This window comes from Astyanax mexicanus, chromosome 4 (assembly GCF_023375975.1).
Source record: "Astyanax mexicanus isolate ESR-SI-001 chromosome 4, AstMex3_surface, whole genome shotgun sequence".
In the NCBI taxonomy this organism is placed as follows: Eukaryota; Metazoa; Chordata; class Actinopteri; order Characiformes; family Acestrorhamphidae; genus Astyanax; species Astyanax mexicanus.
This window is the reverse complement of record NC_064411.1, coordinates 48,772,811-48,792,154: the sequence shown is the minus strand read 5'-3', so window position 1 is coordinate 48,792,154 and position 19,344 is coordinate 48,772,811. Positions and strand designations below refer to the sequence as shown.

Sequence of the window (19,344 nt, the reverse complement as noted above, 5' to 3'; positions counted from 1 at the left end):
GGGTGAAAGGAGGATAATAATAAAGTATACAGAGAAACAGATACAGGAATACAGTCTGTAATCATAGAACTACTGTAGAAAGTGCTCCTATATGAAAAATGAAGCTGGTAAGGTGGATAATGGGTGTAGAAACACGAAGGTGGACATAATATTCTGACTGGACGGTAACGGTATTTGTGTGTTGTAGGTTTATGGTAGTTTTTATGATTGTAGTACAGATTCTTGGCCTTAAAACTATTGTTAATAGCCTTTGACATTGTTTATTAACCCCTCTCTCTCTCTCTCTCTCTCTCTCTCTCTCTCTTTTCAGTAAACTCTATGCAGTGTGAGAGGAGTTAAGGTGTGCTGTTAAGGCCTGAGCCGCTCTGTCTGTCTGACTGAAGCCACCACGCCGGTCCGTGAGCCCCCGCAGCAGGGACCCTGCTCCGCTGAGCATCATGGGGAAAAAAAAAAGAGACTATGGACTTTTCCAGACCTGAAAAAATGCTGAAAAAGAAAAACCTGCCAGATCTCTCCCTAAACTCCCCCTCCCAGTCCGTCAGTAGTTCTGTACTTGTCTGAATCAGAGCAAACAGGTGACATTTCTTGCAAAGCAAAGGACTTCCATAACGTGCATGCGTGACTCTGAGAAATGCATGCTGTGGACGATCCAGGATGCTCTTCAATCATTCCATCACCTATAAGTGACCATTTCCTCCGTCGTCACAATGAGGACGTTCCAAACTGTTAGAACGATCGTCTTTACGGGATCTTTTATGTGCTGCGTTTTTGCTGCATTCCGTTTTCCCCTGGAATTGTTGCACTGTGTTAATCTGTTTCTTTACTAATGAAGATGAGGAAGTAGCGCTTCACTATCAGATCAAAATCTCTTTAACATTTTTCATTTTCTCTAACAAAGGTTTGGAAACATATGCTGCCATTTACAGTGTGGGAACATGGTTCAGAATTACTCACCGTAATGGTGTTCAGGTCCTCCTGGGAAGTTCCTACTCAAGACTCTTTGGAGATCAACAACATGAATGCCCTGAAAAAAGAAATAACAGAGAGAGAGAGCAAGTTGCTTTGGCATTACTGCAATAAAACACAGAGTTAAGAGTTGTGTTTCTCACAGGTAAAGAAAGTAATTTGTTAAAAAAAGGAGTTACAGCTAAAAAGGCCTCAACAAATGACCAATAATTGAATATTCAGATTGTAAATCACACAGTTACTAAATAGCTCTAATGTAGCTATCAGCTTTTAAATTTATCTCGAGGCTTTATTAAGCATTCGCTAAATATGTCACAGTTTAAGTGAACTGTCCCTTTTAAAATAAAATGAATCAAATCAAGATTTCTGCGGCTCCTTATAAAGTCTTGAAATGTTTCAAATTTAAAACTAGGTAATTAAGGTCTGAAATTGTCTTAAATTTACTGTAAATTTGCTGTAGGTATTACATTTACAGATGGTGCGTTTAATGCCAGTGGGAAAACACAGTGGCACATCGTAAACATCTAATTCGGGAAGACAGCTAAGAATAACGGAGAGTTAGCTAACTTTAGCGGCGAGCTAGCTAACATACTAACTTTAGCTAGCTTAAACGAGCTAGCTAATTTTATCAGGGATAGAACTAAGGTTAGCGGAGAGCTAACGTTAGCGGCAAGTTAGCTAACATACTAACATTAGTGGAAAGTTAGCCAACATTACCAGGGAGAGAACTAAATAATAATGACTACATTTTTGGGTCTTAAATTATATTTATTGAGGTCTTTAAAATGTCTTAAAAAGCATTAAATTTGGCTTTTAAAATGGCACAAGAACCCTGCAAACTCCAATGTCTTTTACTGTCAAAATTTGTCAGGTTAATCAGGTTAATTAATCAGGTTCCCATAGTTTTAGGATCAGCAAAATACTCCTTCACCTCATACTAACATAACTCTGCTCTCAACTCGATCCACACGTCACAAGCCAGCGCTGAGCAAACCTTGATTTGCCTTCAACCTGAGGCTTTTAAAGGTGATCTTTAAAATTGTTCAGCTTGAAAACTTAAAAATCAAGGTTTTCAGCATCAATTTAGCATCAAAAGTTACTGAGTTTATGCATCAAAATGTAGAAATTTAGAGATAATCCTATTAATACATTTGTGTACTGTGTTGGGGCTGTTCATGTTGTTGCTTTATCTTTCTTCATTACAGTATTTCTGACATGATTTGAAGGCAGCATAATCTCTCATTACATTAATATTTAATAACCTTTATTCCTCCTACTGTAAAATAACCAAAAATCTGAGATTTTTTTCTGACAGTGATGATGATACTAAACCTACGGATGGGTTGATTTAATTTCTCCATGTCATCATTGTGCTGTAAGAGTCTACCGATTCCGTACTACTTCACGTATTATACAACATATCAGCGGGTGTGACTCGGCCACCGTTACCAACTCACAGCCGTGGCTGGGGGGAAATCGTTACATTGACCTTTCAGGGTTCGATTCTTCATTTTTATAAACATATCAAATAACAAATCAATCAAAGGGCACTGGTGCAAATACTGTGTTGCAAAACGATGCGAACAATAATCCAACCAACCACGACAACTGTAATATAAAGAGTGTGTGTGCTGATTTTAGCTTTATGTATTTATTTTCTTTATAAAAGTTATTTAATATAATAAGTTGAGGAGATCTATAAGTCTATACATTTTCTGCATTGTATCAGTTGTTTAAATACATATAAAACATAGAGGATTTTTATTACACTGTAGATTTCAGTCAGTCATACTGTAAATTAACTACAATCTACTGTATCATATAAATGTGTGTGTTGTTCTTATGGGAATGGCACTAAGTTCAAGCTAAAGATAAAGCTATATAAAAATTCATTCCTAGTGTGGCATCCATATTTCCATATTCTTCTTACAGAGATAAAAGGTCATCCTTTAGATATCCATGGTTTTATTGCCATTCAAATATCCATGCTGTGTGTGTGTGTATATTTGTGTGTATATGAGTCTTGATTCTGAATGAGTTGGTTGGTCAAAGAGTTATTAATTAAATGTATTACATTGTATTTCAGTCTACTTGTGTAAAAAAAGTTTTTTTTGTTTTATTATTTTGTTAAAAAAACAAACAAAAATACATTTCCACTTCTATTTTTAAAGTTTTCTTTCATTCGATTGAAAATATGTACAATTTCTTATTTATTGCTTCTCTTTTATGAGCATTATTTGATGGAAATCTGTCAGCTTTATAGTTTTTTAAAGAGTCTTTTATATATTTTTTTTCTGTGTTCATGTTGGATGAACCGAATGTCTTGTTCTACTGTGCCGTTCGACCTTGTAATGGCGATTACCAGTTACTCAATGCAGATATATGCGAATCAGTTCCTTTTGGGTGTTAAATTTGGTGTAGCAGTGAAAACCCATAGCATCATATTACAGTATGTGATTGCCTTATTAGGATAAATCCAATGAAATGATACACGCTACTCATCATCAGAACAATAGATGCACCCAGAAGGAATCAGTGGGTCATCTTTAGTCATGAGTCCTGCTTTGGTCTTCTGTGGAGATGACCAAACAATGCATGTTGGTGATCTTCATTACAGGCTCTTTAACAGCCTAATTTTACGTTAACGAGGTCCTGCAACCAGTGGCACTACCGTTTCTGAGTGCACTGTTCCAGCAGGATAATGCTAATCCACATACTGCTCCCATCTCATGAGCTTACAGTAAAGACATTCTAGATCTCCAGATCTATCCCTGCTAGCTCCTGTGTTCCTGGCAATTCAACACTTCCTTATGGGTGCATCTATTAATGGATGATGAGTGCATTTCATTTCCCTGTGTGATCATGTTGCATCATTTCATTATTTCTCCCAAATATTATTAAGGAGTCGTTTGTGTTGTAGCTATAAATGTACATATCTTCTAAAAAGAAAAAGTATAGTGTAGTATATGTCTAAAATGATAAGGTTTTTATTTTTGACTGCATGTGAAAGCAAACCTATTAGGGCAGAACAGGGGGGGCCTAGTAAATATCATTCCTGTCCTCTATTCCAAAGTTCGTCAGGTGCTTTAGCTGTTCAAACGTCTGGTGTAAAGCTGTACTGTCTGTGTATACAATGGGAAAAAATCCAAGAGTAATCAAAGAGTATGTATATATATGAGTATGTATGAATGTATGTGCGAGTGTGTGTTCTGCTGTGTGTCTGAGAGTGTGTGGGAATGTGTATTTTGTTACTTTAATTTTAGAGTTTCTTTACAGTCGTCTTTTTTCCTGAAAGACATTGCATGTGTTCAGTACCAACAAACATTGCTGAAATATTTATCTGTAACCATCTGTGTCCATCTCTTTAAACAGATAAACTGATGGCCTGTGTGTTTGTACAGATGAGTAGATGGTAATGGTGTAAAAATAAAGATCAAATAAAAGTACAATCATTGAAATTATTTTGTTATTCTTTTGGACTTTTTGTAAATAAACCACTGTGACCTCCTTCTCTTTTAAACCAACAGAGTTCACAGGGAATGTCTCATTCCTATCAACGATTCTGTGTGCAGGAGTTTGTACTTTTATGCACAGCTTGAGTTTTAGCTCATAGAATAAAGCACTTTTACGCACGGCACGCGCTTTTACGCACAGAATGCGTTTTTACGCACGGAATGCGCTTTTACGCACGGCACCCATTTTTAGGCACGGCACGCGTTTTTACGCACGAAATGCGTTTTTACGCACGGAATGCGCTTTTACGCACGGCACGCGCTTTTACGCACAGACAGCGTTTTTACGCACAGACAGCGTTTTTACGCACGGCACCCGTTTTTACGCACGGCACCCGTTTTTACACACCGAATGCGTTTTTACGCATGAAAATGAGCTTTTATGCATTGCACGCTCGTCTACGCACGAAATGCGTTTTTATGCAGGGCACGCGCTTTTACTGCTTAGATCATGCTTCCCCAGCAGCAAGCAGCACTGCTGAAGTGTAGAGTCTTACATCACCTAAGCAGAGATACCGAGGTAAGATCAATTAAGACTAACAGCAAACTAAAAGTAACCATTAAACAATCATTAAATAACATAATAAAATATAAAAATAATGAATTTCCAGGCTGGATGGAGGAGTTTAGAAATAAAAAGTGTAAAGTGAATTAGTGACAGTAGTGAGCTGAGCTGTAGTGTTTCCTGTAGTGATCTCCAGTTCACTGTTATACTCTAGCTAAAAGCATATTTTCCCAGTTCCGAAAAAAATGGAAAATGATTAAAATCTCGAAAGTGATAAACGATAAAGATTTTCTTTAGCTGGTGTTGCAAGGTGCTCGCTCTATAATTAATGATTTCCCATTATTGTGCTAATTAATACAGTTTAATTTCTACTGCAGCACTCCTGATACAAACTCACACACACACACTACTCACTTCAAAGCGGTTATAAACCAGCCTACATATACAAATATATTAGCTAACTTCACACAGTTATACTACGACCAGAGTTTGCCCAAAAGCAGCAATCAACAGACAAAGCTTTATACGCATTTATACCACATATTCTAAAGCCACAAGCTCACCCTTTTAGTTATCAACATCTTTACTAATGACATTATATTATTATTATTATTATTATTATTTTTATTATTATATTATTCTAGTCCATAGACCCCGTGCTCAATAAATGTGTGCCTCAATGCATTACATTCATAAATAAAACAACAAAGAAAAAAACAGGAACTTACTATTAGACATCTTGTCGTTTGTCCAGCGTGTAAGATTAGCTATTTTTGAGCCTCCCTCATCTCCTTCCTCTGCTCTTGGACTTGGTTAATGCTTTGGGGACGCTAAGATACAAATCATGCGCTCTGGTTAAAGGGAAATGAACGTAAAAGTTCGTGCTGCACCCATTAAGACAACCTGTGTTGGATTTGTATTGCATGTGGCTCGCTTTATTTAATCAGTAATAATAAATCAGCTCCACCTGTCCTGTCACGTGACCTGTCACGTGTCCTGTCCCCTGCGTGTGCGTGAGCGCGTAATGAGTGTTTTTAAACGACGGAAAGACGTGATTGGTGAAGCAGGGCTGAGGTAACAGCGAGGCAGTGTATGTTCCCACGCGCTACTGTGTGCTGTTTAGTTTACAAAATGTTGTAACAATATCTAGACTGCGTCCAAAAAACTTCTGCTACTCCTCCTCTTCCTCCTCCTCCTCCTCCTACTGCCCCTCTCTTACCCCAGGAGGAGAAGAGGAGGAGTTGAAAAAAGGATGCAGTCGTAATTGAGGAAATAGAAACAGCTAATCTCTTTGAGATAAAATGTTTACTACTGAACACTAACATTAACTAACTATAAACTATTAAAATCCCAAATCCACAAACCAACCTGACAGCAAAAAGTTCTCCCAATCACTGTAGTTTAATCAGACTCAGCAGTTTAAATTAGACTGTGTTTATTATGTATTAATGATTTTTTTCAAATGAGGCACAATATATATATATATATATTTTTTATTCTGTAATAATGTTAAGCCTGAGCCATAGAAGCTATATAGTGCAAGATGCACCAGGATTTTTGTATTATTATTTATTTTATTCTCTGTTGATTTTGTAAGTTCATGCCTTTGATAGGTTTTTTAATAGAGATGCTCAAAAGGACACTTTGAGATGCCCAAAATGACACTTGGAGATGCCCAAAGGAACACTTGGAGATGCCCGAAAAAACACTTAGAGATGCCCAAAGGAAAACTTGGAGATGCCCGTAGGGACACTTGGAGATGCCAGAGGAGACACTTGCAGATTCCGAAAGAGACACTTGGAGATGTCCAAAAGGACACTTGGAGGCGCCCAAAGGTACACTTGGAGATGTCCAAAATGACACTTGGAGATGCCCAGTGGTACACTTGGAGATACCCAAAAACACATTTAGAAATGCCCAAAATAACACTGCCAAAAAGGACACTCTGAAAAGCCCAAAGGGACACTTGGAGATGCCCGAAGGGACACTTGGAGATGCCCAAAAGGACACTTGGAGATGCCCAAAGGGACACTTGGAGATGCCCGAAAGAACACTTGGAGATGCCCAAAAGAACACTTGGAGATGCCCAAAGGGACACTTGGAGATTCCCAAAGGGACACTTGGAGATGCCTGAAAGAACACTTGGAGATGCCCAAAGGGACACTTGGAGATGCCCGAAAGAACACTTGGAGATGCCCAAAGGGACACTTGGAGATGTCCAAAAGGACACTTGGAGACGCCCAAAGGGGCATGTGGAGATGCCCAAAGGGACACTTGGAGATACCCAAAAGGGACATGTGGAGATGCCCAAAAGGATATTTGGAGATGCCCAAATGGACACTTGGAGATGCCCAAAGGGACACTTGGAGATGCCCGAAAGAACACTTGGAGATGCCCAAAGGGACACTTGGAGATGCCCGAAAGAACACTTGGAGATGCCCAAATGGACACTTGGAGATGCCCAAAGGGACACTTGGAGATGTCCAAAAGGACACTTGGGGACGCCCAAAGGGACATGTGGAGATGCCCAAAGGGACACTTGGAGATGCCCGAAAAAACACTTAGAGATGCCCAAAGGAAAACTTGGAGATGCCCGTAGGGACACTTGGAGATGCTGAAAGAGACACTTGCAGATTCCGAAAGAGACACTTGGAGATGTCCAAAAGGACACTTGGAGGCGCCCAAAGGTACACTTGGAGATGTCCAAAATGACACTTGGAGATGCCCAGTGGTACACTTGGAGATACCCAAAAAGACATTTAGAAATGCCCAAAATAACACTGCCAAAAAGGACACTCTGAAAAGCCCAAAGGGACACTTGGAGATGCCCGAAGGGACACTTGGAGATGCCCAAAAGGACACTTGGAGATGCCCAAAGGGACACTTGGAGATGCCCGAAAGAACACTTGGAGATGCCCAAAAGAACACTTGGAGATGCCCAAAAGGACACTTGGAGATTCCCAAAGGGACACTTGGAGATGCCTGAAAGAACACTTGGAGATGCCCAAAGGGACACTTGGAGATGCCCGAAAGAACACTTGGAGATGCCCAAAGGGACACTTGGAGATGCCCAAAGGGACACTTGGAGATGTCCAAAAGGACACTTGGAGACGCCCAAAGGGGCATGTGGAGATGCCCAAAGGGACACTTGGAGATACCCAAAAGGGACATGTGGAGATGCCCAAATGGACACTCGGAGATGCCCAAACGGATATTTGGAGATGCCCAAATGGACACTTGGAGATGCCCAAAGGGACACTTGGAGATGCCCGAAAGAACACTTGGAGATGCCCAAAGGGACACTTGGAGATGCCCAAAAGAACACTTGGAGATGCCCAAATGGACACTTGGAGATGCCCAAAGGGACACTTGGAGATGTCCAAAAGGACACTTGGAGACGCCCAAAGGGACATGTGGAGATGCCCAAAGGGACACTTGGAGATGCCCGAAAAAACACTTAGAGATGCCCAAAGGAAAACTTGGAGATGCCCGTAGGGACACTTGGAGATGCTGAAAGAGACACTTGCAGATTCCGAAAGAGACACTTGGAGATGTCCAAAAGGACACTTGGAGGCGCCCAAAGGTACACTTGGAGATGTCCAAAATGACACTTGGAGATGCCCAGTGGTACACTTGGAGATACCCAAAAAGACATTTAGAAATGCCCAAAATAACACTGCCAAAAAGGACACTCTGAAAAGCCCAAAGGGACACTTGGAGATGCCCGAAGGGACACTTGGAGATGCCCAAAAGGACACTTGGAGATGCCCAAAGGGACACTTGGAGATGCCCGAAAGAACACTTGGAGATGCCCAAAAGAACACTTGGAGATGCCCAAAGGGACACTTGGAGATGCCTGAAAGAACACTTGGAGATGCCCAAAGGGACACTTGGAGATGCCCGAAAGAACACTTGGAGATGCCCAAAGGGACACTTGGAGATGCCCAAAGGGACACTTGGAGATGTCCAAAAGGACACTTGGAGACGCCCAAAGGGGCATGTGGAGATGCCCAAAGGGACACTTGGAGATACCCAAAAGGGACATGTGGAGATGCCCAAACGGACACTCGGAGATGCCCAAAAGGATATTTGGAGATGCCCGAAAGAACACTTGGAGATGCCCAAAAGAACACTTGGAGATGTCCAAAGGGACACTTGGAGATTCCCAAAGGGACACTTGGAGATGCCTGAAAGAACACTTGGAGATGCCCAAAGGGACACTTGGAGATGCCCGAAAGAACACTTGGAGATGCCCAAATGGACACTTGGAGATGCCCAAAGGGACACTTGGAGATGTCCAAAAGGACACTCGGAGATGCCCAAAAGGGACACTCAGAGACGCCCAAAGAGACTCTTGAAGATGCCCAACTTTACTGCTTCTCAGTTCTTACACTGTTCTCACTGCTTGTGCATACATTTGTTAAATTAGCAGCTGGTTCCTTTAGGAAGGAAAAATGCTAATGTGAACTGCAGAGGAACCCCAGGAGAATGCCTGAGAAACACTGCAGATGTTTTAAGCACACCTCAGCAGTCAGCTTCCTTTGTTCATATGTAGGTGTTTCTGTGTGGGCTGGAACAGAAAACTGCAGATGCTGCAGCACTTTAAAGCCCGAGCTGTATGCTATGCTAAAGCTATGATAGAATCTTCTCTAGTAGATGTTTAGGTCAGTTTTAATGATGGTGGCTTATCCCTAGAAATGAATTGCACTTGTTTTTGTGTACATAAAATGGTCAGTGTAACTTTATTAATTAAATTTTCACAGTTGTAGGGGGAATTAAAGTAGGGCCTTATTGTGATGCTCTGCAGTGAATATTCATTCATAATCAACTACAGAGTACCACATTTTACCTGTAAATGATGAAGCAAGCAGGGAAAACTTGCCTCACAAGAAAGAAGAGAGAGAGACAGCACTGTTATGTGTTAAAATGAGACATTAAATCATTGCAGAGGGGCAGCACCTCCTGGAGGACAGCATATGCAAATGCACAAAGACCAATAGCAGATAGGACACTGCAAAAGCACCTCCACAGGAGATCAAAGGAAGTGAAGCTTAATCTGGACATCCTGAAAAAAGGGGATTTTTATGGCACAGCACCAAGCACCAACAACAACTGATAAAAACACATGGACAAGGAATTACTTTGGTAAACCTTTTGGTAAACCAAGTCAAGCACTACAATACAAATCAACACTTACAAATGCTGGTTAAAACTTTACTGTGTAGAACAGAAGCCCTATGTTAACCATGTCCAGAAGTGATGTTGACTTCTCTGATCTGAGATCTTAGAGCCAGACAGTTAAAACCACACACTGAACACATTATAAGTCCTGAAAGTAGATTCAGGTGCTGGACTGGTCTGCCTGCAGTCTTAACCTGTCCCCAATAAAGAGAATTGTGTGGAGAATTGTTGCTTATTTACTAACAATTACACTTATATTTTATATGTTTTGTGCCCAGATTTGGGTTTCCATGTCTAAGAGGTTCAGGCCTATGGAACATTTGAATGGGCTTTTCAAAAACTTGCATCTATCACATACTGTAGTAAATAAATATGTTCAGAACCCTGTACGTTTTATTCTGTATTAGGTAAAATTCGTTTAGTCATTGATGTTGAGCAGTGTAGACTGTGTTAGAGCTTTAAAATGCAGATAATAAGAGAAAGTGAGCATTAGCTGCTCAGTGGTTTTCAGTTCAGGAGCAGGGCTTCCCCTCGGGTTTAGTAATTAGTTACAGTCATTAGTTTATACTAATTACAGCACACCTGATCCAAATAATCAACTAATAACTAACTAATCAACTAACCGTCTGTCCTCTCTGAGAAGAGCTGAGCGATACAGCAGGAAAACTAGCCAGACAGTTTACTCCAGAACCACAGAGCTAACCCAGCTAACTGAAGAGCCATAGTCTAAAATACTCAATGTAAAAAGGCCTAATGAGGGTTCTAAAACAACAAGCCAACAACAAGCCAGAAACACCTCAAATTTATTTCACTGCATAATAAAGATGGTAAATGGTAAAACTTGCTATATCGTTTAAATCTGGTTCTGGAGTAACTCTACTGTTTGGTTAGTGATTTTCTGCTGTAACACCATACCTGTCAAGTTTTATATTTAAAAATAAGGGATATTTTCCTCCGTCCGCTTAAAGTCGTCCCACCAGCCCAACCAAGATTTAGTATTCCTTACATTTTAAGACAGGTTTACAAGAAATCTAAAATAACCACATGTGAACCACTTACACACTAAATTTAGATTATCAGAATCTGATATACCTCTGCGCTCCGCGAAACCAGCAAGCTGATTGGCTGTTTCTCCTGAAAGGCGAGACTTTCTCCTTGAACCGGCACCACGATTGGTTAAGAGACACAGATCGGTCAGTGCCCTGTCTCCTCAATAATAAAGTTTTTTTAATTTTAATATAATACGGGAAATTTACGGGAAAATATTAATACGGGAGGACGGCGGGAAAGAGGAGTAAAATACTAGGGGTGTCACGATTCTCTAAATCCTCGATTCGATTTCATTTTCGATTTGAGGGTCACGATTCGATTCGATTCTCGATTTTCTTGTTTTTTTTTCTTGTTATTATTTTATGCCTCATAAAATTTAAATAATATATTTATTATTATTATTATTATAAATATTATAAATATTATTATTATTATTTATTAAGATATATATGGTAATGCCATCTAGTGACTTTTTTTGGTAGCAACAGTGTGCACTATTAAAACAAGCAGTTTATCAGAGCTGTGTGTGGATGGCTGGTGAAACTGCTCACTTACATGAAGCTGCAGTTCTTCATCAAACCACTAGTCGGAGCTGCAGCAGCACAAGCCCCGCTCTCTTCACTCAGTCACTACTTCAGTACAGCCCAGCCACGGGCTACAGAGCTCAGCCAGTCCGTTTTTACTGTTTCTGTAAACAAATAAAGGTTTTAACCCCACTAACCGGATAATACAGCTCACTACAGTTCATCTTTCAGCCCAAGCAGCTAACAGCAGCAGGTTAGAACAGCCGACACGGAGTCACTGCTCGGATTACATTATAAACAGGTCAGTTAGCGCGCTGCTAACCTCAGGATGTTTATAACTACGGAGTTTAGTGGACACACCACGGCCGCCAGGTAAGTCTTTTAAAGGCTACTGAAGACTATTAAAGGCTATTAGAGGTTATTGAAAGCATTATTGGGGGGCAGAAATCAGTACAGGCTGGTTAGATAAGTGATGTGGTGAAACTGTGACTAGCGCTGTCACAGTGATGTTTATTAACGTCATTAAAACAGATTTTGTCAGGTATTGTCTTATAAATATTTACACATAACTTATATCTCTCCTGAAAAGCTTTTCTTTTAGTCAGAAACACGCTTGTGTTTACTTTATCTGAGAGAAAGATGTTTTTTTAATTCAATGGAAAGCAACAGGTGTAGTCAATTATAAGTTTAGGATTTTTAATCCACCTCACTGTGATCTATAGTCAGTGTTCTCAAGTCACACTGACACACGCATTTCAGCGAGTTCACACGCTCTCACCTGCGCGCACCCACCCCTCCGTTAGATACAGATACAAAACCTGCGCGCCCAACCCCCGCCCCCCCTCCCCCGTTGGACAGATAAAAAACAGTGATCACACTCCCGCCGACACTCAAAACTTGAGAGCCCTGTCTATATTTCTATAAATCCGTTTTCAGTTTCTCCTCCGTGGTTGAAAGGCAGCTGTCTCTCACACAGCAGAACTGAGGGCGGGGCTGCGCTCATGCAGCGGCTCTCTATTTAAATGAATAGGATGCGCTGTGTTGGTGCCGCGCCATTTGCGTAGCGCGCTGCGCTATTTGCGTAGCGCGCGCGGGAGGGATCGTCGATCCTCTTTTTGACTTCGATACTCGAGACCATGACCTCATTTCGATTCGATTTCGATAAAATATCGAGATCGTGACACCCCTATAAAATACGGTAGTTTCCCGGCCAAAACGGGAGACTTGACAGGTATGTGTAACACTCCTCAGTGAGGGTAGTTTGTTCATTAGTTGGATCAGCTGTGTGTAATATGCTATAAACATACGGCCGGAGTTCACTGGTGTTGTGCCGAAAAGAGTCCCCTGCTGATCTCTGCAGCTGCCCTGTCGCATTAGCTTAAAGTTAGCATTTTTCTCAATACGAATCTTAAACGATCTCGAAATCCAGAGGATCCAGTGATGTTTAGGAGTAAAATGTACACAGAATAAAAAGTACAGGGTTCTGAACATATTTATTTACCACAGAATGTGATAGGGGCCAGTTTCATTTTCAATAAAACACACTGAGGAGTTGACCAAATTCACTTAGGCTGGTATAAAGCATTATATATTTTTATTAATATATCACATAACCTCAATAGAAGAGTTTTTTTCTTCAAAGTACATAAAACAACACTACCACAACAGACTTCACTCACTCTATTTTACCCAGGTACAGAGTGCCAGGCTGCTGACATCACCTACATTACTGTATATTTAAATACAGTCAGAGCTTGACTTCAAAAATAGTTGTGCATTTCTTGTTCAGCTGTGCTCTGCCCTGCCCAGCGATGGCTTTAGATACGACAGCGCTAAGCCCCCGAAGCAGAACCACCACTGGGTGACCCGGGATTTGTTATTGGCTGCTGTTATCAGGCACCAGCAGACTTCCTGCACCACACAGCCGGGTGAGGACTGTCAGGCAGTGAGCTCGGCCAGAGAAAAGGCTTTATAACAGGAAAAATAAATGACTCTTGACACAGAGGAAGCCATGACATCATTCACAGTGGCCGTTTTATACAATTTCTGTAATAAATAATAAAGATGTGAGCTTTGTAGGGCCATATTTATAGATTTATACATTCATACTGCAGTAGGTATGTCTATATAATTGTCAGACCCAGGTCTTGTGAGTGCTCCAGCACTGCAGTGTTATCAAAGGCAGTTGGAAATTTGCTCAGCAAGTGTTGTAAATCAGGTAAAACCCAGCTGTGCTCCATAGCAAACCCAAATTTTGCATTTTTCATGTCTAAATTCGACACACATTTTCTAGTAGAGACTGTAGGCAGACCAGTCTGGTACCCATACCCTTCTACTTCCATAGACATGTCTATTCAATATGTTCAGCATGTGGATTTGCATTGTCTTGATGAAAAATCATTGGATGTATGTCTGGCTTTTAAACTTGTTGGTGATAACAGTCTGGATGGTCCCCTTCGTCTTTGATCTGGAGCTCACAGCATCCAAGCCCAGAGAAGTGTTTGACGCCATCTTTAATTTAAGGCCTCACCCTGTATTTACACTGCTCCATCATGACAACGCACAGTGACATATCCCATTCATTTCCAATGGGAAGCGCCGGCTCCGTCAGACACAGTTGCACAGTGGTGCATGGGTCCGATTCATCGAGTCCGGGGGATGCGATGCGAAAACAAGTCGAGGCGAGGTGAACTTTATGCAAATTAATTTGTCCAACATGATGCATCTATCCAATCAGAGAGCAGGTGTTTGTGTGATACCCTTCCTCAGTGTAGTGTATGAAAACATTTTAGTTCCGCTTTCAGACTGAACTAGTTCCAGAGAAGCATGGAAGAAAATTTCAGGCTTCCCTGTGCTTTATCTTAAATGCCTGCTGATTTACAGGGAATCTGATCAGTGTAATACAGCGATGAGAAAGGCTAAAGAGATTGTTGGGGTCTCTGATAGGTTTTTAAAATATTAATATATAATTTAATTGGAAAAATTTCCTGACAAAGATTTTTGCCAAAGTAATCCGTTGCTTTGTGGTTCAATTCAATTCTATTCAATTTTAATTATATAGCGCATTTTACAACAAAAGTTGTCACAAAGCCTCTTTACAGAGAAAAACAGGTCCAAGCTGAACCACAGAGATGCCAATTATTGTAGTGACACCAGTGGCAAGGAAAAACTCCCTTACATTAAGAGGAAGAAACCTTAGGAGGAAACAAGACTCAGTCAGAGCAACCCATCACCCTCAAGTTGTTCTATCTGCAGCCATTGTTGAATGGTGGATCTTGATGCAGTGCCTTCTGAAGAACTGGAGATCACAGGTGTTCATCTTCCCATATTTTGTAGAACTTTGCTTCTCAAAGACTCTCAAAGGCTTTGGTGGATACTGGTTTTGTACCTTTTTGTACATCATTACCCTAAATTTCCCCTGCCCCAACATTTTTGGAATATGCTGCAGGTCTGAAATGCAGGAATGGGCGTACTGACAAATTAAGTTGATCTGACTAAACATGAAATATCTTGGTATAATTAAGTTTTACTGCAGAAATCATGATTTTTTCCATGTTAAATCCATGTCATGCCCATTCAGAGACCATAGCTGGTTCCAAATAACCCACATCTACCTCCCTAAGGAGCATCAGACAAGGTTGGTCTTGTGATTTCAGGTGAACCCACCTGTTGTTTTCTTCTTTTCTTTGCATCTATGATATCATGTCGGAAGATTTCGTAATTTTACATTTAATTTGGTCAGGTAGATGGTGAATCCCCCACCTCTGCACTCTCCACTGAATACACAATAATATGGTCTGACCAAAAGGGTAGTATCTTCTACCTTCTATATTACCATTGGGAAATTTCCCAGCATAATGACCAGTCACGATGCACAGTCAGTGTCTGTAAATTCCCCTCTAAATAATGTGCAGAATGTCCCTGAAATTCATTTTCAGACATTCCCAGTCTGCATATGATTATTCTCCCTCTGAAACAAACACCTCAGCCCTGTTATCTTTGCAAAGAAGCCTCAGGAACTCAAAGTCAGATAATGAAGATCGTCTGTGTGTGTGGTGTTGATGTTCGCACAGCTTTATAATGCCCCCAGTAAATTGGTATTGAAAACAGGGTCATGAATTATTGTTATTATTCTGACCTTTTTATGGAGGCAAATGAATTTGCTTGCATGCTCGCCTGCAGTTAATTTCCAGGCCAGTAGGAAGGAGCTGTTGAGATGTCCAGTGAAGGCCTTCAGATATGAAAACGATTCTTTTCTGACTGAATTGAAACCAGTCTTATTGTACAAAGAAATGCCAAAAGTCGTAGGACAGGGACTAGTATCAGGTGGGAGTACCAATAAAAAAATCAGTGTGGAATTAATTCCAAGAGTGGATGGAAGATGTAGTGTTGTAATCAAAGCTGTCCGAGACAAGATTTTAGTAGTTAAGTCCAAGTAAAGAATAATACTTTTAGTAGTTGAGTCCAGGTCAAGACCAAGACTTTTAATGGTTGAGTCCAAATCAAGACCAAGACTTTTAGTAGGTGAGTCCAAATCAAGACTCAGGCTGTATTCGGAATGGCATACTACATACTACTCGCGTACTAAATCTGCCTAAAGCCAGTATGCAGTACGCAGTGTGTGACCAAACTGAGGATCTGTAGTGCCCTACAGGTACCCGGATGGTGTACTACTCAGCTCCGATTTCGCAGTGTGCATGGGGAGCTATCTTCGCGGTGTACTGCATCCCAACATGCATTGCGACTGGCTTCTCCAGCTCGCTTCAGAAAAAAACAAGATGGAGGCGAGTGCGAGAGATTTTTAAATTTTATAAATAAATATATTTTTAAATTAAGGGAATTATTTTGGAAAGTATTGGCTCACCGCTGTCGAGCCCCCTCCGCTGCCGCGGCCGAGCGCTGTCCGCCGCCGGGACCCTCCGCTGCCGCGCGTTCTCCGCGGCGGGGACCCTCCGCTGCCGCGACCGAGCGCTTTCCGCGGCCGGGACCCTCCGCTGCCGCGACCCAGCGCTTTCCGCGACCGGGACAGCGGAGGGTCTCGACAGCGGTGAGCCATTACTTTCCTTGCTGCAGTAAATTATTCCCTCAGTTTTAATAAATTATTCTGTTACTTTAATAAAAAAAATCCCTCAGTTTTAATAAATCGTTCTCTTTATTTAATAAATAATTACCTTTGTTTAATAAATCGTTCTGTTGATTTAATAAATAATTCCCTGTGTTTAAATACATATTTTTCTTTTAAATAAGGGAATTATTTGAATACAAATTAATAAAATTGTTTGATTTGTGTTGAGATTGTGTAAATATGAATGAGTGTGTAAATATGAACATTTTTTTAAATGTTTTCTTCTTGTTGGTACTTACATAAATGAAAATAGTAATCTACTAAAATAAATAGAAAAACATATTTAAATATAACTGGAACATACTTGGGTTGTGGGGGCTGCTGCTAATTGGTTGTTAGAATTGGGTTAGCTGCTAAACTCTAAAATAAAAGCAGCAATTGCTGTTCTGGACAGTATGCAGATCTCATTAGTTTTAATAATGAAAAGGTAGGACATTTTTCATGTTCTTTCTGTTTACAACTCACTCTAAGGATTTCGGAGCACTACAGAGCACTGATTGGTGTGTCAGGGACCGTGTAGGGTACTACAATCAAAAGTGTTACAGTACCGAATACTACATACTGGGCAGTGTGTAGTATGCAGTACATACTAGTGCAGTATGCAGTACGCAGTATAGAAGTATGCCATTCCGAATACAGCCCAAGACCTTCAGGCCTCACTCTAACTAAAATACAGGGGTTGGACAATGAAACTGAAACACCTGTCATTTTAGTGTGGGAGGTTTCATGGCTAAATTGGAGCAGCCTGGTGGCCAATCTTCATTAATAGCACACTGCACCAGTAAGAGCAGAGTGTGAAGGTTCAATTAGCAGGGTAAGAGCACAGTTTTGCTCAAAATATTGCAATGCACACAACATTATGAGTGATATACCAGAGTTCAAAAGAGGACAAATTGTTGGTGCACGTCTTGCTGGCGCATCTGTGACCAAGACAGCAAGTCTTTGTGATGTATCAAGAGCCGCAGTATCCAGGGTAATGTCAGCTTAACCACCAATAAGGACGAACCACATCCAACAGGATTAACTGTGGACGCTGTAAGAGGAAGCTGTCTGAAAGAGATGTTCGGGTGCTAACCCGGATTGTATCCAAAAAACATAAACCCACTGCTGATGAAATCACGGCAGAATTCAATGTGCACCTCAACTCTTCAACTCTCCTGTTTCCACCTGAACTGTCCATCGGTACATGAATTATTGTGGTCTAAAACCAGGTGTTTCAGTTTCATTGTCCAACCCCTGTATTTTGCATTCATGATCAGTAATTATACATGATTTTTCATGATATACTTTCTAAATTCAAATGTTAAATATTATATAGCATAAACCTACAACTTATAATTTGCGAGTCCACCTCACTCCGAGAGACAAGCTAAGGAAGAGACTTTTGGCATGTCATTGTTATGTTTCTGGTATTTTGTTGCTATGGTGACAAAAGGGGCACATGATGCTGTGCTTTATGGAATGTTAGGAGGACTTTCCCTCGTTGCATTCTGCATCCTCATTTCAACCACTGTAAGGAAGAATACAGTATTTCATCATTCATTGTTTATTGCCAGTTGTTTGAGGCGCTGTTTAAGTAGACAATCCTTATTTTTTGCTTTCACTTCGTGATAAAGTCTCTCATACTGTGCAGCCTTGGAAATAAATGGTTCTTTTAGGCATGCTGCTACCTTGTACAGATGTCTGTTAGAATACCTGTAGACATTAATATTAATCACAGAAATCTTGTCTAGTCAGTTCCAGGTTATGTTCAGTCAGATAGAGAGAGAGCGTGCTCAGTCAGAAACTTCACTTCAACTACACACTTTGGTTTTACTATGAGTGAATGAGCTACTGATCTCTGAGTTTCCCCTTCTGAAGTCTCCAGTGCTCCACCAGACGCTCGTGTTCGGTACAACTAAGCCAGATCCTCTTTTAGAGGCTGTACATGTGACGTAAGTAATAAAGACGTGTGACGTGGCCAAAAGAACTCCCACAAAAAGAGACCCGACCCCCCAGTTTTTGGGGTGGGATCAGGGATGGTCGTTCCAGCACCCTGGTACCATTAAACACAATATTTTGTGGTCAGGTCAGAAACAAATTAATACGGACTGCTACTTTAAGAAAACTGACTTAAATCCTTCAAAATCTCCAGCAAATAGAAGACAGAAAATAATTCTCCATTGCTAAATGTAGGACAACTTGAGATAGCACCGCAAAATAACTATTTGAGGCATTGTGGATTTGATTTAAGAACAATAACAGGCAGGTGTGAACGTAGATCAAACCACTTAAAGCACATTCAACTACAAGTACACATCAAACAGCCATAGCATTATCACTACTGACAGATAAAGTGAGAAACACGAACACTTGTCCTTTATAATGGCATCTCTCAATGGGTTGGACTTACATTTTTGGTATATAAAGCAACATAAAATAATATCTGAATGCGGGAAGTAGGAAAAAGTGGCAATGATAAGGATCCACTTTGATATATTT

At 40.7% G+C, this 19,344-nt stretch overlaps 1 protein-coding gene across 3 annotated transcripts in view; it reads left to right on the top strand.

Annotated features, from left to right (window-relative positions):
* pip5k1cb (phosphatidylinositol-4-phosphate 5-kinase, type I, gamma b) overlaps positions 1-4,427 on the top strand; it is a 67,363-nt gene extending 62,936 nt beyond the window's left edge. For all 3 annotated transcript variants that reach the window (XM_022678842.2, XM_022678845.2, XM_022678843.2), the window contains one exon: positions 311-4,427. In XM_022678842.2, the coding sequence (XP_022534563.1) occupies positions 311-313 (3 nt within the window). In that variant the 3' untranslated portion in view covers positions 314-4,427. The remainder of the gene's footprint in view (positions 1-310) is intronic.
* The last annotated feature ends 14,917 nt before the right edge of the window (positions 4,428-19,344 follow it).